Genomic DNA, 22,003 nt, shown 5'->3' with positions numbered 1-22,003 from the left:
CTGCCTTGTAAGTCATCATCAACGTCATCCTTATTTATACAGATAGGGAAACTGAGACATAATGTGGTTAAGGAAATTGGCCAAGGTCACTTAGGTGTAGTAAGTGGCAGAACCAGGGTTTGAACCCAGACATCTGGCTCCAGAACCCACGCACTCAGCCAGTATGCTCCTCTTCCTCACCATCTCTTGTATGACCACTTTGAAACAACCTGGTAATTGCCAGGGTTTCTGAAAGAAGGCCATTAGAATGGCAAATGTCAGAGTGCCTCTGATTTTTGAGCATCAAAAATATACCCATTAGAAGATATTTATAATACAGTTAAACTTTGAGACACTACCCTTGATCAAACTTTATTCTCATCTCAGGTCATCACTTAGTGATCCTTGGTAATCTCAAATGGCTGTAAATGATACTCTGATTTTGGAGCCATGCTGGTTGAATCAGATGAGTGTGCCATAGCTGTTTGTCCATAATCCTTCCATCACTCCATCCATCCATCCATCCATCCATCCATCCTTCCTTCCATCTATCCAGCTATAGAATTCTTCATCTGCTTATAACATACACTGAGGTGTTGCTTATCTTTATTGAGGAAGCAAGTCCCAAATGTATACTAAGTGAATGAGACACGGAGCTCCAAGAATCACTGGCTAATCGCCTTGAGGGGAAAGTCAATTTGTAAAGGTTTGTCAGTTTTATGTATCTACAGCCCTTCATATGTTACAGGGTCTCTTAGATGAGGTTGCTGAATGTGGCATAGTTGAACCTTCAGTTTACTTTTCAAGGAGATTGATGCAGATAATTCCAGTCCAGGAGAGCAGCAGTTGGGGATAAACTGGGATACTTAGAGAGAAAATGAGGAGAGATGCCAGTTTGCTGAGAGCAGAGCCTTCTTGCGGGGGGGACTAGTAGTAGAGAATGTAGTTAGAATGTGTAGACAAGGTCAGGCTGCGTTAGAGAAGCCCTGAAACCAAGCACAGTGTATAACTGAAAATAAAATTCTCTTTTGTCACTGTATCCAAATTCTAGCTTTGGAGCATGGCACATGTGACATACACAGTAGGTTTTTTAATGATTTGGATCATATTCTGTATTAGAAGAGGCCAGAATTACCCAAGGCTTGGACATGTGTTAATCTGGAACTCTTCCTAGACTAACTAACTCTACCTGGCCCTAGTCAGCCTCTGCATTTCAGCAACCCCTATTCTTCCTTTCTCCTTCTGTTTACTTAGCAGTGTGCTGCAAATGTATTTCTGTGCTTCCTTCACTTATGTCCTACTTCTGTTCTTTCTGTCAGTCCATGAGATTGTATCTCAGGAACTGGGGTGCAGCCCTAGCTCAGAGGTCAGTGAGAGGTGGAGTACAGGAAAAAGGAGCTAAGTGATTGAGCTTTACTTCAGTCTGCCCCTGCTTGCCAACTGATGGTCTCCCACAATGGCAAAAGGTGAAAGAGTGAAAGAAGGCGGGGAGAGTTGTTGGCTGGCAGGGTGGCAAGGGCAAGACTGGTAACCTTGGAGGGCAGGTAAAGGGTATGGAGCTTAAAACCTGCTCATGCACCCTGGACAAGGCAAGATATGTGGGGGCCTGGTGAGCCATGGGCTCCTCTTCTTTGAGTTATAACCTGAGATTTCTCAGTCCCAGGAACATAGCTAGGGGAACTAGGAGGAAAGAAGGATATTCCCTAGGGAAATCAGCACTTAAAAAAAAAAATCGTCTTACTAGGTTCCATTATTTGTCAGCTCCATTGCAAAATGGTCTGTGTATAAAATATTTTTAAACCTCATTAAAAATTTTTTTGCCTTTTCTACTATCGGTGAAGCTAAAAATTTTGGTAAGCGGCAATTTTTGTGATTGAAATATACCACTTGTTATGTATTTGAGTTGTTTTTCTACAAAAGCTTTACTGTAGTCTCAGCGTAGGAATAACAAAAACTGAAGGGAGAAAATTCTCTTGCATGTTTTTTGAATATTGATGAAAGGAGAGATTTTCCTTACAGCTGTGCTGCTCTTGAACGTTGAGTTTAATTCTTCTAATTTGGAGTTGCGTTTGAACAAATCACTTTCTTCCCCAGCCCATTGTACCCGCAGCCATTTCAACCTACAGCCCTCCCCTCACACACCCCACCCTTTGGGAGGGTCTCTCGGAGCAGGAGGTGTTTGCTGTGACCAAACAACGACTTGATCTTAGTAGGGATTAGACTTAAGTCATGAACTGGCATTTCAAATTTATAAACATTTAGTGGTGTGGGTGAAAACTACCAGGGAAGAAAAAAATGAGTCTCATTTTCCACGTGGAGTGGGGTATCTCAATTTTGTGTTGATTTCCCCATAGTGCTCTTTAAGACTGGAAGCTATGATCCAAGAAATAGTGGTGCTAATTACATGATATCGTTTTACTCATTTGTTAGTAAACACTTTGTGCAAGTGTCGTTACTGTTATGTCAAATGTGTGTACAAATAAATAGTATCTGTTAATCATTGAGTTGTTTTTGTTTTTGTTTTTGCGGTACGCGGGCCTCTCACCGCTGTGGCCTCTCCCATTGCGGAGCACAGGCTCTGGACGCACAGGCTCAGCGGCCATGGCTCACAGGCCCAGCCACTCCGCGGCACGTGGGATCCTCCCGGACGGGGGCACGAACCCGTGTCCCCTGCATCGGCAGGCGGACTCCCAACCACTGCACCACCAGGGAAGCCCCGAGATGTTATTTTTAAAATGCCATTTATTTTCACTTCCAGAAAGCACAGGGGTAACGTTATATTGTTTAAATGTCCTTTGACAGCTTTAGCAGAGCCTTTTTTATTTGGCCGCACTGTACAGCTTGCGGGATCTTAGTTCCCCGACCAGGGATTGAACCCGGGCCCACAGCAGTGACAGCACTAAGTTCTAACCACTGGACAGCCAGGGAATTCCCTAGCAGAGTCTTTTTTGTGTGGAACTTTCTATAGGTCGGTGATATTCCTCTGCTCTGCTTGCAGAGAAATCAGTGCTGTACAAAATGCCTTGCCCCACTTTATGATTATTAAATGAGATAGACTTGAGAAGAGAACAGCGCGTGGCTCGCTGATTTGAATTGTGTTTGCCGTGTTCCTAGCCTCTTTCCATAGTGCACACTAGCTGGGTGATGGGCCTTCCTGAAAACCTTTTCAACTTGTCCTTGTATGCTCTAGCAGGTTATATTCATGGAAGTCAAAGTAATATAAATCTCACCTGATTTTCTTCACAGAAACAATATTACGTTGAGGATTATATTCCTGGACTGATGCCTGTTTTTTTTATTTAATAAAAATGACCATAACCACCATTTTTAATCAACCGTTTAATCAACGGGAAATGATTAACCTGAATACTGCTCAGGATAAAATGGTCTGAAGTGTATATAAATCAATTAACAAGGCATCACAATAACCAGTCGCATTAAATTATGTTTAATGAGTTAGTGTCAATAGACTATACAAGGTTCTTATTGTCAAAATAACTGCCTTGTTTTTACTGCAACTAATCAGAAGGTTAAAAAATTCACTTTATGCAAAGTCAGGGAACTCATAAAGGATTTCTTTGGTTAAATGTTGACAGGAATGTTTGAGGAGAATTTTCAGGAGACTTGGAGTTAATGGCTTTTCGAAAAGTTGAATTGAGATTTCTTGCTTTGCTTTGCTCATTGTAAATTCCCTGTAGCAGACACAGATTTCGGATAACGGGTTATTGGTCTCTCTTGATTTGAGTTGCCATCGGGAAGCCTTTAGTGAGGAAGTGACAGTTGAGAGATCTGAAGGGTGGTTACCAGAAGGTAAAGAGAAGAGGGAAGAGTATTCTAGTGGAGGGAAGCAATGGAGTAGAAGCCCAGGGGCAGGAAGGCACCTGGAGCTCACCTGGGATGGAAAGAGGACCAATGGGCTGTAACAGAGTAAGCAAGGAGGAGAGTCTTCAGGAGAGCTTGGAGAAGTGGGAGGAAAAGACCTGACTGTGCAAGACCTTGCAGGTCAGAGGAAGGATTTTAGTTTTCAGTTTTAATGTCAGGGGGAAACTTATTAAAGCAGGGACTAGAGGAGCAATATCATCAGGCTTGTGCTGTATGTGGTTGTTGTGTGGTCATGGCTGGGTCAGCTCTCAGAATACTACACAGCTCTCATTCTTGGCACTTAGCTGATTTGTATAAGTACTTGATTAATGTCTTGTCTCCCTCACTACACTGTACGCTCCATGAAGGCAAGGAATGTTTCTATTTATTCATCACTCTATCTCCAGTGTCTTGCACATAGTAGGGACTTAATAAATATCATATTAAGCCTTGTGACCTGCTACAAAGCAAGCGTGTTAACATTTCTTTTTTTTTTTTTTTTTTTTTTTTTGCGATACGCGGGCCTCTCACTTGTTGTGGCCTCTCCCTTTGCGGGGCACAGGCTCCGGACGCGCAGGCTCAGCGGCCATGGCTCACGGGCCCAGCCGCTCCGCGGCATGTGGGATCTTCCCGGACCGGGGCACGAACCCGTGTCTCCTGCATCGGCAGGCGGACTCTCAACCACTGCGCCACCAGGGAAGCCCCAACTTTTCTTTTTTTGAGGTGAAGTTTGCATAACAGAATTAACCATGTTAAAGTGAATGATTCAGTGGCATTTAGTGCATTCACATGGTGTGAAACCATCAACTCGATCGTGGTCCATAACATTTTCATCACTCCAAAAGGAAGCTCCATACCTGTTAAGTAGTTACCCCCCATCTCCACCCTCTCCCCAGCTCCTGGCAACCACCAATCTCCTTTTTATTTTAATAGATTTACCTATTCTGAATATTTCATATAAATGAAATCCTACAATATGTGACCTTTTGTGTCTAGCTTCTCATGTAACGTAATGTTTTGAGGTTCACCTATGTTGTAGCATGTATCAGTAGTTCATTCCTTTTTATGGCTGAGTAATATTCTGCAGTACTCCATTTTGTTTACCCATTTATCAGTTGTTGGACATTTGGGTTGTTTCCTCATTTTGGCTATGTAGATAATGCTGCTATGAACATTAATGCACAAGTTTTTGTTTCAGCACTGGTTTCCAGTTCTTTTGGGTGTATAAGTAGGAATAAAATTGCTGGCTCATATAGTAATTATTTGCTTAGTTTTCTAGTAAACCACCAAAATGTTTTCCGCCAAGGCTGAGCTGTTATTGCATTCCTACCAGTACGAGGATTTCATTTTCTTTACATCCTCATCAATACTTTTTATTTTCCATAGCTGTTTTAAAGCCTAGCCATCTGAGAAGGAGTTCATCTTTAAAATGCATGAATGGGCTTCCCTGGTGGCGCAGCGGTTGCGCGTCCGCCTGCCGATGCAGGGGAACCGGGTTCGCGCCCCGGTTTGGGAGGATCCCACATGCCGCGGAGCGGCTGGGCCCGTGAGCCGTGGCCGCTGAGCCTGCACGTCCGGAGCCTGTGCTCCGCAACGGGAGAGGCCACAGCAGTGTGAGGCCCGCATACCACAAAATAAAATAAAATAAAATGAAATAAAATGCATGAATGAACCACCCCTTATTTGCAGTGAACATCTCGTTCTTTGATACCTCATCACATTGATGCTCAACATTATGAAAAATTGTAGTGAAGCTCAAAGGCACACTGGACTGAACTGGATTCTAAATCCATAAAATCTGTGTCCAGCATCATTCTGGTACATTGCCTTCTAAGAAAGGCTTGCAGCTATTAGGAGAATCCCACCTTTTCCTCTTGCCATCATTCTTTAGGATCGAAGATGAGGTCTAAAGGAGTAATCTGACATTTAAAGAAATTTCTTCCTTCTAGAATATATGTGTTGCTTAAAAGTTCTTCTTTGGAGGTGTCTTTTGAGAGTTGTATTGAGAATGATGAGGAAGCCCCATGCAGTCTTTTAGCAGAATGTTCTCATCACAGCTAATGTTCTTTCAGTTTGACACATTTGTACTTTTCTCCTTTTCCTTTTTTTTTTTTTTTAAAGTTGAACGCCTCCTCCCAGGGAGTAGATGTACCTGCTTGCATTTGGCCTTGGGCAGAGACTATAGCAAATGGCTCAGAACCAAACAGGGATGTAAACAGAATATCTTGGAATACTCAGATTATTCCTGCCCATCCAGAGTCATCAGTCCACCATAATTGGCCCTCATTAATAATGCTTAAAAACGCAAGTGCACTTTAATTTCCAGCCTTTGAGGGCCATCTCCATGCTTTCAGTTTCTGCCATTTTTCTACCCTTAACTAATGCTGTGATTATTTTCTGATTGTCAACATTTAGAAAGTTTTATATCATATCTGAGTTCACAAAGTAGAGTAAGAATGGACTCAGAAACACATTAACACATTTGCATACATACATGCCTTTAATAATAACATGAAGTAGAGTGAAATGCATTGCAATCAGGAGAATTGAGTCTTTGCGAACATTTAATTATCCAGTACTGGTCATGACTAATCAGCTTGTGTTCCACTGACTCAGTCGCTTAATGCTACAACTGCTATGCTGTTTCATGATTTAGCTGAAAGCATTTTTCCTGTTCAGAGCTTGCCAGGTAATTTTAATGTTGGCTGTAAATTCTTATAATTGTTCTAGATACCCCCATGTGTGTTTTGGAAATATCCCATTGCTATTTTCAATCATACTTGAATAGAATCTCAAACTATTGTTTGTCCTATTTGGTAAAAAACAAAACAAAACAAAATTGTTTGGTTTGGGGGTGGTATGACCTTAGTGTGAGTAGTGTTTGTTTTTGAGAAGTCATACATTTTGAATGTGTTTGCTTTAATAAAAATTCTTTCAAGTGGTTTTAAATCACTGCGTGTGTTTCATTTTATATCAAAAACCTATTGTAGGGGCTTCCCTGGTGGCACAGTGGTTGAGAGTCCGCCTGCCGATGCAGGGGACGCGGGTTCGTGCCCCGGTCCGGGAAGATCCCACATGCGGAGCGGCTGGGTCCGTGAGCCATGGCCGCTGAGCCTGCGCGTCCGGAGCCTGTGCTCCCAACGGGAGAGGCCACGGCAGTGAGAGGCCCGCGTACCACAAAAAACAAACAAACAAACAAAAAAAAACCTATTGTACAACTAAAATTTGTAATTCTAAGTGGTTCATTATTTTTTTTTAATTACACTTGTGGCAGTTAATCCTAACCTGTTTTAACTTGAAGTTGTTTGTACCTTGGGTGCCAGGACATAAATTTCATTCGATTTTATCAGAGGAATAAACTGTTTCCCTTGGGTAACAGGCACATTTGAGAAGGCATTCATTTTTTCACATCTGAACGTTACCATTAAATAAATTGACACTGTGGTGCTTTAAATGGGCATCCTTAAAGCCCCAAAGAGCCAATGAACGAACCTTCTAGTGTACCAAAATTAGCACCCTGAAGCCTTTCCCTGGTCTTTGTAATTTTTCATAGTGTTTCTTTTATTTCTCCCTTCTTGTCTACTTTGAAGCTTATAAATAAATTTCATCCTGAATAGATTATCTTCTCATGTGTATTGATTTATAAATTATTCTTTATCCTCAAACAGGTAGTCTCTCCCTGACCCTTGAACAGTTGTTTGGGTTTTTTGGGTTTTTTTGTTGTTTGTTTGGTTTTGTTTATTTTGGGGGGTTTTTTTGGGGGGGGGTTCTTTTTCTGTTTGTTTTTTGGTCCAGGCTGAAACAGGTGGTGAATGATACAGCAAACAAAACCACATTTCAAATTTTATTGCTAGAAGAAAATCTGGCCCCCAATTCCCCTGCAGCCTCTCAGATCAGATAATTTAGTCAAGCTCTCCTCAAGTTACCTCTGAAGAAACCAATTCTGGGACTTAATACACACACAGACCGATCTGTAGTAGAAGGCAATTAGAACCAAGATCTCCTAGTTTCTTGCTTCTCATAATTAAGCCTTAGAAGCAAAAGCATACACCTGGGATCATGGCCAAACACTTAATTTTCCTTATCTATTTTTGGCATACAGGGAGAGAAATTGTCACAAATTTAACAATTATCTCACCTTATACCCTTAAATGCTTTGCCACTATAGCTGATTGTGGTGAGGTAAGAAATATATCAGAGTAGCATTGCTCAACCATGTTTTACAGAATCTGATGTCACTGGATCTTCCTTGGGTTGAAAAAAAAGAGTTCTATGGGAGATGCTGACTTACATAAAGATAAAGAGGTTTCTTTACTGCAAGACTTCTTAGAGCATTTGTTATATGAATATTTGTTGTGAACAGCCAGCAGGAGGGGTAAGGAGCAGCCTTCCCCACTTCTCTAAGGAACCTCATTGTTAACTTGTTCCATGTAATGCATTGTGTGAAACAGTGAATGGAGTATTCTGATATTCTTTTTAGTCCATCTTTTTACATGGGATCTTAGTTCCCCCACCAGGGATGGAGCCCGTGCCCCCTGCAGTGGAAGTGCAGACAGAGTCTTAACCACTGGACCACCAGGGAAGTCCTTGTTAGTCCATCTTTGTGTGGCATTCCTAGTTGGCAGTACTCAAAGGCCAAATATTAAAATTTTGCAAACCAAACCAATTTTATTTACATACAAGCCATTATTTAATAGTTATTTCATGTGCTTTTCTTTCTGTGCTCACTGTTCTGAAGGTTATACATTATACTTCAAACATATTGTTAATTTTTAATGTTTCTTTTAAGCATGTTTTAGGGATAATTACAAACAGGTCACCTGTTAAGTTTATAGCAGCACCCAGTGTTGATAGTGTACACCAGCTTCGAATCCAAAGCCTTCGGGGGGAAAGAAGGGTGATTTAGAAACAATGTAAATAATTCCAGTACAGTTCCCAAATGACCGTGTGCTCTGCCACAAAGGGAGAAATGAATTCCTAATTTTACTCACATGGTGTCAGATCATCAGTTCCAAAGGACTAATGGCATATGTTATGGACAACAGCCTTCAGGGGACTCTTTGAGTGGCCCTCACTTGCTTCCAGACACACCACCCGTCAGCCTTGCTGGCCAACTCTGGTCCTCTTCGTGAACAATGTTTTGAACACCAAGTGCTCTCTGTCAGTGGACCATAACTCATCCTGCCCCCTTGGATAAGAGTAGCCTCAGGATTGGGTATGCCTCTTCTGTAGAGCCAGAAACTTTCTTGCTTTAAATAAAATATGTACACTTGAATTATGTGAGGCCATTGCCTGGTTCTGTTTCTGGAGTTTTAATATTTATTTAATATTTACCTGTCAGCAAGCGCCATCCTTTATTCACCTGGATAGCCTTTCAAGTCCTTTAAAGTGATCTCTGGGTGTTTTGTTAATCCTACTATAAGCAGTCTTTTAAGTCTTTACTTGACCTTTTTTTTCTTTTTTACTGTTAAGGAAATTGGGGTTCCCCGGGTCTCACGTTGAAGAAAATATAGGTATCAATAGTATTTCCCAGGGTCATGTCTTTATTGTTTGTTAATGTGGGTGAATTTTCAGTGAGAACTTTTTATTTTTTATTTTTTATTTTTTAATCTTACTATAAGCAGTCTTTTTTGTTACTTGACCTTTTTTTTTTTTTTTTTTTTTTTTTTTTACTGTTAAGGAAATTGAGGTTCCCCGGGTCTCACATTGAAGAAAATATAGGTATCAATAGTATTTCCAAGGGTCATGTCTTTATTGCCTCTCCTGTTCCCTCCAAACCTTGCCCTAAAAGCCTTCACCTATAGGGAGGATTCCTTTTCCAAGAACAGACTTTTCTTTAGGACATAGTAATTTGAGCCAAGAAGTTGGCCAGGATGTGGTTGAATGGAAGGGTAGAAATGTTTCACTGAAGAAGTGGCTACCTTTTGTGAGGCCCCTCCCCCTTGTTTTCTTTGCTTATTCAACTCAGCCATGTTCCACAATGGAAACTTGTTTTTTACCTACCTCTTTTGTTGGGGATATTTTTAAAAAAGGTATAGCCTGGATGTGCTATTTAAACTAATCATAACCTGGACATTTTTTTCTAGCTAGTTTGCTTTCTGTGTGGTGTTTAACAATTCCAGGGGAAAAAAAATTGGATTCATTGGCTTCACTGGACATGCTCCAGCATATATTTGAACTGCTAGACCTTTCTAGGAAACTTACTGTCACTTTTGTAATAACGGTGCTATCACTAAAATGGGAGATAAAACTCTGTTCAGGACATCAGACACCTCTTTTACAATATATTTTTTCTTCTAGCCAGTTTATCTCTTCTTATACTGTAATAAAAATTCTCTGATGACCTAGAAAGATTTTTGGCTGAGAATTTGTCTCTTATATTGAAAAAGACATTTTTCACCCTAATAACCAGTGGTTCTTTCCCTTGCCATTGTTAGGTATTACTGTTTGCTGGTGAGATAAAATTTTCCTACCTATGACATCTGTAAAAAGTAGGAAAATCTTCCAGCCCTAAGGGATTTTGCCACAAAAACCATCTGCTTAGGTCTTATATATATTTCTGAACACATTTTTGAAGCTTCAGTGTATGCTATGACCGATACTCTCTTACGGGACCGGGGAGAGGGGGTTAGTGTATCACAGTGAACACCTAGATTATACCTCTTCCTGTTATACTGTTTACCTGCTTAGAAGTAAAAGTTCAATTGAACTTTTCTTAAAAGTTTGATTTTTAGCCTCACATATTACATTGGTCCATTTACTATAGGCATGGGTCAGAAAAGAATTTACAAGATGAGGAGAAAATGCTGTGTGCTATAAGATACGAATGTTTTAAAATGATGATACTTCAAAATCAAAAGTTACAGAGGCAAATCGGGTCTTTGGAGAAGAGTAACAAAAAAGATGTCAAATGGCTTAATAATAGAGGCCAGCCCACCAGAGTGCTGCTTCAAAGTCTTAAAGGAGCAGACCAAGTCTTCTAGCACTTCCCTTGGACGTACACAAACTTGCCAGCCCCAACTGGCTGTCTTCCCAAATTCTGGGAAACTTTACAAGAATCACAGGGGTTGGTACAAATAGCGTGAGAATCTGCAGCGTTCTCTCTGTGATTTAGCTGCCATTGTGTGAGCAAATTTTCGTGTGTCAGTATGCAGAGGGTCCCATCTTTCCCTCCTGCCTCTGAGGTTTGTGATCTGTATTTTATTCTGTTCTTTTTTTCAGCCAGGTTGGGCTTTGAGGTCCTGGGGCCTTCTTTATACTTGCTTTCTATTTGCATGTGTATTTTTATCCATTTCCTGAGGGCTGTGGTGAATGCGTGGCTGGCATGTCAGTCAGCCTCACTGTTGCTCCTATCCTTAGAAGTTATGTATCTCCCTAGTTAGATTTTTTAAGTCTGGTAAGTGTTGGGAATGCAAGGTGGTGTGTAGATATGGGTAGTGAAAGTGAAAAGTAACTTCTGAGGCCTTGTAGACATGTTCAGTTCATCTCGAGTTAAGTTTGCCTTAGGAGAGATACTTTTACCAAGTAAAGTGGAGTTCCTGAGCCCCAGCCTGAATCTTGAGAGTCTGAGATTACTTTCTATAAATGGAAGAATCTCTGAATCATTAAAAAAAATAATTCCTGTTAGACTCTTGAATCACTAACTGCTTACAGCATTTTTGATCTGTCTACTCTCTGATAGCCATCCTGTGAGAAAGCTGCATTTCTTCTTTAGAGCCACATTTCTGTAGCCCTGAGGTCCTTGGGCGTGATGGCATAGTGGGGAGGGGATCACAGTGGGAACACTTAGAATTGATTGTTCCTGGTGAAATTAAACTGCTCAGTGGATCACATTTAGATAATGATAGCCTCACTCTGAGCTTCCAAACATGGCATTGTTCTTATCCAAGTCCTCAGGGTCACTGCTTTTTCCTCAGCATTGTGCTTGCTGATTTAGGTGCTTTTTGTGATGCTTAATATCCATTTCCTATAGGAGTTTCTATTCAATTAAATGTGCTGCCATCGGGTTATGCCTGCCTAGAGACTATCTTCGTGTCTAGGGATGTACTTTGGATATTCAGTTCTGGTTTTTTTGTTTTTTTCCTTTTGTTTTCTTTTTTCAGTTGTGTTTTGATCAGGTGTTTGAGAGTTTCGGTTAATATAACCATAATTAAGCTTTAAAGGCAAGAAGACAAAATGCCCTGGCTCGGTCTTGCTTCACTACCTCTAGTAAAGGAGAGACAGCTTAATCACTAAAGAAGATGCAGGAAAAGCAAAGTCAGAAAAGTACAGTTTTTAAGGCTCGTTTTAGAGTTATGACTGTAAATTACACATGAAGATTATTCTTCTTGGCTTGTTATAATGGGATGGGCTTAGAAACCTCAGCAGTTTGACCACTGAATACATTATGGCAAGTTTAACCAGGAAGCTTAATACACCGGAAATGTTGCCTGGCACTGTAGTGCTCTCTCTGCACCCCGCCTTCCAACCTTAGTACAGAAATGCTGAAATTTTGATGAAATGCTCTTTCTTTCAATTTTGAGTTCTTTTGGCCTTTTAAAGACTGATTATAATGTTCAAAAATACTAGTGCTTCAGAGAAGAAAATAGCTTTGGGGCTGGGATGTGGAGAACAGTTTTAAATCATTGCCAAGTGTTCAGATTATTAATAAGGATTTTTTGTTCATTTTTGAGCAAATATAGTCGTCCCTCAGTATCTGCAGGGGATTGATTTCAGGACCCTCTGCAGATGTTTGAGTCCTATAAAATGGCATAGTATTTGCATATAACCTATGCACATCCTCCATATACTTTAAATCATCTCTAGATTACTTATAATACCTAGTATAATGTAAATGCTATGTAAGTAGTTTTTAGGTGCACGACAAATTCAAGTTTTGCTTTTTGGAATTTCTGGATCTCCCCCCACCCCCAAAATATTTTCGATCTGAAGTTGCTTGAATCCACAGATGTGGAAGAGCTCTCCACCGATAAGGAGAGCTGTCCTCTTACTTCCTTAGTAACTCACAAAGAGCAGTCTGATGATTAATAAAAGTAATGCTGTGATTGTTGGAGATGACATCGATGATTATTTGCTGATAACCTGAGTAGCTTTGCATGTTTTCAGGGCCTGTAATTTTCATTATCATTGATCTGAATAATTGATGGGTATTAGCCACATGCAAAATGAGTATTGAAGGAGAATCTCATTTTGTGAGCAGCTTAAAATGGTCAGAGGGGTTGCTATTTGATGGTTATTTGTATTTTTTTATACTTTGAAAAGCCAATTATTTAAACTATTTTAATTAAAAAGTGTAGGATTGTGGCTGGTGTACTAAAAACTTGTAGGATGTTAGTTAAGGTCAATCATTAATTCAAAGAGAGAGGTTCTGTGGCAGTCATTCTCAGCCCTGGCTACAAATTAGAATTGTCACCTGGGGAGCTTTGAGAAAAATTAAATTAAATATTAAATAAAAGACCCAGCCATTGGTATTATGTTTAAAGACAACGTGTGACCAGACTTAAGAACCACTGATCTATGACTAAGTGATAAATTTAAGTCTGCCAACACCTGGAATGGATGGGGAGGTGAGCTCTGTTTCAGAACCTGTGCCAGCTTTCATAATGACAGTCTTGTATTAAGGTCTCAATTTTCCCTCAGTTCTTTTTGAGTCACTGGTCTAGAGGCAATCAAGAAATGAATTATAATTCCAGCAGCTTTCTTTGTTTATGACTAGAGAAGGCATAGGATTTTAAGATGGTACTAGTTGACCATTCTGTTTAATTCTTATGATGCATAGAAGCTTTTACTTTCTATTAAAATGTTTTTATGTGTAATACATTTTCCTTATAATACTGTAAAATCCTTATTGTCCTGACTACCGTACCACTTATGAAATGTGATGCTGGGCAAGCGGCAAAGACTCTCTGTGCTTCCACTTTGGCTGCTGTTTATTTTTTTCTTTGCTGCTATCTGGGGCATGGGTATAATAAGAGTATCTACCTCATAGCGTAGCTGTAAGGATGTCTTGAGATACTGCGTATTAACCACTTAGAACACAAAATCAGTTCTCAGTAAATGTTAGCTGACATTATCAACGATTTTATTTCCCATTGGACCTAGCAAACTATCCATAAATGGTTCCTAAATAACTTAAGGAGTTAACAATCTATGCTATGACTCTTGTGTAAATAAACGACTTCTTAGAAAGTTTCTCAAAATACATTGCCTCAGATTAGCAGATTCAAACTATTATATACAGAATGGATAAACAACAAGGTCCTACTGTATAGTACAGGGAACTATATTCAATATCCTCTGATAAGCCATAATGAAAAATAATATGAAAAAGAATGTATATATGTGCATAACTGAATCATTTTGCTGTACAGCAGAAATTAACACATTGTAAATCAACTATACTTCAATAAAGTAAATTAAGAAAAAAAGATGGTACTAGTTGAATAACAGTACCATTTTACTCTGGTTTTTATTGAGAGACTATGTTTTGGTATAAATTACTTTTTTAAAAAAACAATATTCAGGGGCTTCCCTGGTGGCGTAGTGGTTGAGAGTCCGCCTGCCGATGCAGGGGACACAGGTTCGTGCCCCGGTCCGGGAAGATCCCACGTGCCGCGGAGCGGCTGGGCCCGTGAGCCATGGCTGCTGAGCCTGCGCGTCCGGGGCCTGCGCTCCGCAACGGGAGAGGCCACAACAGTGAGAGGCCGGCATGCCGGAGGGGGGAAAAAAATCAGTTTATAGTATGGAGGTATAATTCAAGAGTACAAAAGGGTGATTTTTATCATGAAGAAGAAAATTAAATTGATTTCTCTGTTAATTCATATACTATAAATACACTTTTAAATATTTTTCCACCCTTTTAATTGTAGTGTATGCTGTATCATTAAAATAGAATTGTTGCTAGCACCTTTCAGTTTTAATAAATGCTGTTCCTAAGAACATTTGCATGGGAAGCACTTCAACACAGGATGGACTCCTAATGAATTAAAATTCATTATGAGGTGGCAGGAATCGTACACTCCCACTCCAGACTACACTGTGTGCCATCCACGTGGGAATTTTTTTTTTTTAATAATTCAAACTTGGAGTTCCTCTCCCTTGGCTAAGGCACCTACATTATTCAAAATCACAGGAACTAAAACCACTGTTTTAACACTCTACATTGGCAGCAGGTGGAAAATTACAGTGAATTTACACATGTGTTCAGCTTTGCCATTTTTATGTGAACCAAACAACGTTATACGGTTGCAGCAAATTCTACCAGAAATTGCGGGTTCATCAGATTTTTAGGCCAAAACAGGCATTGAAAAGTCATCTATTTCACCCCACCCCACCCCCAGTCCTCAGGCAGCTCCAAACCCAAACCCCCCTGAGCTGAGGAGACTTTGCCCTTTTTTGAAAAATCCTCAGGAGTGGACATTTTACAACTTCTCTTGGGTTCCTGTTTCCACATCTAACAATGATCACTGCTGAGATCTCCCATCCCCCTCTCCCCCTCCCCAAACCTGCGCAGCAATTTCAATCCATTTTCTCCAATTTAATGGAGATAGAGGTCCTTTAAGCCTTACTTGAAAAAGATCAGAGGTAATATATGGGGGAAGGTCTTAGTAAAACTAAATGCTATGCAAATGCACGGAATTCATAAAAATATGTGCCTGAAAAATTGCTTTATGCTTGTTCCTTCCTTTTGTTCTTTGGAATGTTGTTATCTGCCACAGAAGAAAGTTGAAGACAATTCAGAATTGGGGAAGTGCTAGTTCAGTTTGGTTTTAAGTGGCCACTCTTAACTGAGAACGATCTATATTGGCAGTGCAGGAAACATCCTGCTTCACTGATCTTCTACCTCTTTTCCTCTTCCCTGTTTTCATTTGTTGAATGATCTGAGAACTGGCATGAAAGGTAGCTCTTCCTTATTTACTCTATAGCCACTTCTTGCTTGTGTGGAAAACTAAACAACCATGTGAATATTAAATTAAAGGATTTAAATTGTAGTGTGTATATGGACTTGACAATTTCTGTACTTCAAATTGGTACATAATATAGGTTCAGGTCTGTTGTAGAGACTACATTGGGACCGTAACGTGCAACAGAAAGCTAGGGTAGGGGAAGCAGAATAAAGTATACTTTTAAGCAGGTGTATTCACTTTCAGTTTACTTTTTGCAAAGAGGATATTATGGAAAATTTAGTGCTCTTTTCAGTAACCTGTGTCAGACCATGTATATTACAGTTGCAAACAAAGTCAGTCCCTGAATCAAAATGTATATAGTTACCATTCTGGTAAAGGTACTGTTTACTGGTTTCCAGGAACTGTTTGAAAATTTACCTGTTAATCACTGACCCTTAGCATGCGAAGGACCTGGTACAATCAGTTGTTCTAATGCCCTGTCTTGGGGCAGGCAGGTAAATAGCTATGTTGTCCAGCATTGATAACTTACTGACTTTTTCCAGGTTGCCATAGATTGAATGCTCCCTTAGCGCATGCCAGGGTGGATTTCCAGAAGTTATCCTTTATATACAAGCTAAATCTCTCCTACTTCAATTTATCTCAGTTAATTTAACATTGATTCCCTGTGGATTTTGGAGGCAATACCCCACTAAATAATTATTTAATAAGCTTAAAATGAAAATGGTGAGGCAAGAGGTCTTATCTGTATTTTAGGGTAATTCTTGTTCTTTTAATCTGAAAAATTATTTTCCCTATATCTATGTGAGGTACGAAAATTCAGACTGGAATACATCCAAACATAGACATTTGGAGAACTTTGCAACCTCTCTAAGTAGTCTTGCTTAAAATGATTATTTTGGGAGTAGAGTTATATCTTTGACCTTTAAATAGATCATTGAAGGGAAATCTTTGTGGCTACATACTTTAAAACATTTTAGGTTGGAAATTATAATTATCTTTTTTTAAAAAAATAATGAAAATATATAAGTGGATATTGGTTTTTATCATACTTCCTTTTACTTAAAAAAATGCTTGTCTCAAACATGATAAAATAGTACCATCAAAAGAGACTATCCCAGATTTATATAAGAAGGTATATTATCCTGATTTAAGATAAGAAAACAGTGAAGCCTCAGTGAAATAAAAGGGTGAGGTAAAAATGGAGCTCAACCTTGCGACTTCTAGATTCAATGAACCTCTTTTTTAAAAATATGAAAGGGGCATTAGAGCTGTATTGTGTGAAATGGGACTTTTTGATAGTCGCCTCTGAGAGATCACAAAAGAATGTCTTTCCTTGTAAAGCCAAACAATTACAACTTTTCTTTGTAGAAATAGTTGATCATTCCATTAATAGAGGCAGCCATTCTATTCAGTATATTCCTGTGTATTTATAAGCAATTATTTTGTGTTTAGAGCACTCTGCTGTCTAGTAAGGAAATTGACAAAGGTTGTCCTCAATAGTTGTTGTATAATAAAATAAATATTCCCAATCTGACCTTTCCTAAGTTAGTATGTTGCTGTGATAGTGATGGTTGAGACTGTGGATGAAAGAAAAATGATTGGCAGTAAAAATACTGTTTCTCTAGGATACTTACTTCAATTTAAACATTTAGAATTGCAATGTTGGCCTCAGAGCAGTTGGCTCAAACAAAACTTTTACTAATAATCTTCACTAAGTCAGCAACTAAGAGCTTAGTGGAGTTTGAATTTCCTAACAAGGTTTTCTCCTCTCCCCCTACTACTCTCTCTCTCTAGACAATAGCCAAACATGTTAAGACAAGAATTCTGAGCTTGGTAGAAGCATGGAGAAATGTGATGGAAAACTGACTTTTCCTCTTTCTCTTGGTCAGTGTGCTGGAGAAGAGAAACGAGTTGGTACACGCACAGTATTTGTTGGCAATCATCCAGTTTCAGAAACAGAAGCATACATTGCACAGAAATTTTGTGATAATAGAATAGTCTCATCTAAGGTAAGTTGTTTTTTAACTCAATAGATGTTCATATAGTGAGCCAGATAAAACTTATTTTTATATTTTCTGGAAGCTGGTACATTTATATATGCATACCTGGATGTGCACTTATACCAATCATAGACGAACTGTGGTAAGTATTCCACCAAAAGGCAGATTTTTTTAAAAGCATCACTTTGTCTTGGTACAGCTGAAAGATCATTTACTTGCCCTCCACTATGATTCACATTGCCTGTTGATTATATGTATGACTTTAAGTCTTAAAGTGTGCTAAAAGTGGAATTATTTACTTGCCCAGAGCTTTCTGAATTGCCCTTAAGTGGACGGACTGGGTTGTAAATAATTTACATTCTTCTGGAGGGTGTTATCTTAGAATGACATTTGTGTCTCCTTCTATTCCATTGCAGAGCTTCTCAAGTACACTCCTGGGTCCTAACGGGTACATTCTGTTCTGTACACTGCTTAAACAGTTAAGGGTTCAGTCACTGTAGCTGTGTTACCATTTGAATAGTCATCTTACTTTAGCACTGTGTAATACTAAAAGGAGTGGCCTGAAAGTCTGAAAACCTGTTTAAATCCTGGCCTGATCATTTACTAGCTGCGCGACTTTGGCCAAATTAATCTCTCAGTCTGAATGTCCTCATTAGTGAAACAGAGCTTATGTGATAGCGTTCTTTATAGATCCTAGTATCCAGTAGTCATCATTCTACAAGTATTAGTTTGCTTATCTTTACCTTTGACTGACTAGGTTAGGTGCTAGGTGCTAGATTGCTGGCCCACTGCTATCTCTTATAGCATGGCACAGATCTTGATAATTTTCCTCACTTCCTAATGCAACTGGGTAAGGTAGATCTCACATGTTGGTGACAGTTGGTTCACTGCATGTTGGCAAACACCGAGGACCTGAAACACAAAATTATGCCCTTCCTTTGCAAACTTAACATTTTGGTTTTCAAACGTACATGTGATTTCTCTTTGGGTAGTGATATAATACAGACACGGGGAAGGGGAAGGGTAAACTGGGACGAAGTGAGAGAGTGGCATGGGCATATATACACTACCAAATGTAAAATCGATAGCTAGTGGGAAGCAGCCGCATAGCACAGGGAGATCAGCTCGTGCTTTGTGACCACCTAGAGGGGTGGGATAGGGAGGGTGGGAGGAGACATCAGGATATATGTATATGTATAGCTGATTCACTTTGTTATAAAGCAGAAACTAACACACCATTGTAAAGCAATTATACTCCAATAAAGATGTTAAAAAAATACAGACAGATTATGCTTAGCTGGGAGAGTAACATGTAAAATGCGGACAGAATGAATGAAAACTATATTGCCTAATGAGCAGATCTATTAGGCTATAGAACACTCTGAGTGTATTTGGATAAAATGTCTGTTTCCTGTTAATCTTTAACCTTATGGCAGAAATTTATCCTCAGCTAGAAGTTTCCATACCTGTGCCCAAGATAGTGAATAGTTCTTTCACTGAAAATTGTGACTCACCCTGTAGTATTCAAGAAAACAATCAATAGTAGTCCTTTGGCTTAGAATCATAGACTTATAGAACTGGAACATCATAAGAGATCCTCTTGTTCAACTCGCTGATTTTACAGATGGAGAAAGCAAACCCACAGAAATTAAGTTAGTGACATGGTCACGAAGCAGAGTTAGTGATAAAGCCAGGGGCAGAACTGCTTTATAAGGTCTAGTGGCTCTGAATAAAGAGCTGTTTTCACATCGTTTTGCAATTTGGGCTCCTCCCTCAGTTTTCTCTCTCCTTTTGTATCAAGTGAAATATAAAATACTTTCTAGGGGATTATTGTTTCCTATAGTGTTTTATGGGGAAGATGGTAAAGTGACACACCGAGAGTAAAGTGACTTTTCACTGAACCTAGTGATAATTGATTTGTTGTAATATACCATGAATTTTTACATATTAAAAGAACATATAAGACTCAGTTAATTCTCAACTCTTTGTTTAATAGAATATTTAATAGAATAGAATATTTTTCATATTTTATTTAACTTCAGTTTTGCCAATACGCAAAACAATGCAATAGGACATATTTTTATTTTTTAAATTTTTTTTATTTTATTATTTTTTTTTTTTTTGCGGTTCGCGGACCTCTCACTGTTGTGGCCTCTCCCGTTGCGGAGCACAGGCTCCGGACGCGCAGGCTCAGCGGCCGTGGCTCACAGGCCCAGCCGCTCCGCGGCACGTGGGATCCTCCCGGACCGGGGCACGAACCCGTATCCCCTGCATCGGCCGGCGGACTCTCAACCACTGAGCCACCAGGGAAGCCCAAGGATATATTTTTAAATAGTCGGGAATTCATGGGCAAATATAAATTATTTCTAAACAGATCTGCATATACAGTATATAGGTATGTGTTTTAGAAACCAGAATAAAGAAGTGAACGTTTCTACATTGATCGACTAACACACCTCTTTTTTCTCTGTAAATATTTTATATTTACAGTTTGTCTAGTTAACTGCTTATTAACTGATCTATTTTTCATAACAGCTCTAAAGCAGAAAAAGAGGAATTGACAGTATACTAACTTCACAAAAGGAATGAAATTTTAGTACAATGAATAGTTATAAGAAAACAGCGTATAGTGTAGTGGTAAAGAGCTTCACTCTTACAGACATAAGACCTGGGTTTGACGTTAAAGTGAGTCATATAACCTTCCTGTGTCCCAATTTTCTTATCTGTAAAATGGGGGTGTTAACTACTTAGCTCATAGGATTGTGATAAGACTGAAGTAAAGTAATCCACAGAAAGCATTTAAGCACTGTGCTTGGCATGTAGTAACAACTCAGTAGATGGTAGCTGCTATTGTTATTTATGTTTCTGTGATTATTATTATTATTACTGCAGTCCTGAGCAGTACTATTGATTTCCTCAGTCTCCTGTGTTCAAATGTGTGGAGTGATCTCTCTTGAAAAGAGGCCTTCAGGTCCAGTCTGGAGAGAAAAAGTTTCATAATTTGATTTTCTCTTTCTCACATTGCCCTTTGGCTGATTGTATTTGCACCAGAATCTTTTAATTGAGGAAATGTGTAATTTATAGACTATATTAGCTGCCTTCCAACTATGTAGTAAGTGTTGATTTCCTTTCTAAACCATTCAGTAATAAAAATAACTTTCTCTTAATTGGGTGCTTTTTGTTTGTTTGTCTACAAATGACATCAGTAATGTAATATCATTGGGAATAAGTCCTGTTAATACAAGGAACACTGAAGATAAACACTTTGATAAAAATTTGTTTTTATTTACTTATAAAATGAGTGTCCTTTTCTTCTTTTGGGAACACTTTCTTTAGAAAGTGAACACTTTCTTTAGAAAAACTTGCTCTCTTTGGCCTTCCTACTTTAGAACACTCTGCAGGGACTTTGGGAATAATCAGAATTTTATAGCTGGTACAAAACTTGGAAATCCCCTTCGGTAGCAAAAGGAGCTAGATCTTTAAGATCTTTAGCTTCCATCGTATTTCTCTGTTCTACATTGTTTTTTCTTTAAAAATCCTGAGCCTCATCTTGAAGGCCCTTCAGTGGGATAAGAATCAGGGAGCTCCACCTAACTCTTTGAAGCTATGCCCAAGATTAAACTTACTCCTATGTGAAAGAATGTCTTAAAGTTTCAAGCCTAAAATTACACTAGCATTTTCCCTCATTTTAAAAGTCAGAACCTTCAGTAGAATTTATTAGACATGTCTTTGCATCTTATCGAACTCCCTGAAGGTGCCTTTTTAGCTAAAATCCTAATGCAGTACTGTCTTGGTAACGCCTTTTGCTGTTCTAAATTTATAGTAGAAAGAGTGATACTTTAAAAATGAGAAAGTTCTGCTTGACATTGGTAATGAAAATGGGAAGTAGACTGCTGTGATGCTCAAAACTGGATTTAATGCCTACATCAAGGAGAGTTGATAATAAAGTGGATACAGTCATTTAGCAAAGTGAACAGTTATTCAAGCTACAGCTCTGCTTATTTACAACCGGGTGCTTATTTACAACTAATCTTCAAGTTTAGTGATTTTGTTCCATCACATCCAAATCTCAGTAGTTAGAAAAGTCAGTGCTCCTTCTGCTATAGCCCCTTCACAACTGGTTGTTAACTTTGTTATTTTCAATAGTTACTACTTCGTTTTTTAGCTGCTCCCCTGTTTTCTTGTGATACACAGAAATATTAGAGCAAGTTATTTGGAGCTTTAGCTTCCCCATCAGCGTTTTTAAGGCTAAATTGG

At 39.1% G+C, this 22,003-nt stretch overlaps 1 protein-coding gene across 7 annotated transcripts in view; it reads left to right on the top strand.

Moving 5' to 3' along the window:
- The window catches only part of ATP11C (ATPase phospholipid transporting 11C), a 169,088-nt gene that overhangs the window by 55,702 nt on the left and 91,383 nt on the right, over positions 1–22,003 (top strand). For 3 of the 7 annotated variants that reach the window (XM_007100307.4, XM_028482383.2, XM_055081667.1), the window contains exons 1-2: positions 10,933–11,024; positions 17,636–17,755. In XM_007100307.4, coding sequence (XP_007100369.1) covers positions 10,989–11,024; positions 17,636–17,755 — 156 coding nt within the window. In that variant the 5' untranslated portion in view covers positions 10,933–10,988. Of the gene's footprint in view, positions 1–10,929; positions 11,025–17,635; positions 17,756–22,003 lie in introns of those variants that run through there. The other 4 variants (XM_007100306.4, XM_007100308.4, XM_028482384.2 and 1 more) reach the window with 3 other exon arrangements.

This window comes from Physeter macrocephalus, chromosome 21 (genome assembly GCF_002837175.3).
Source record: "Physeter macrocephalus isolate SW-GA chromosome 21, ASM283717v5, whole genome shotgun sequence".
NCBI lineage: Eukaryota > Metazoa > Chordata > Mammalia > Artiodactyla > Physeteridae > Physeter > Physeter macrocephalus.
This window is presented reverse-complemented; position numbering and strand designations above follow the sequence as displayed.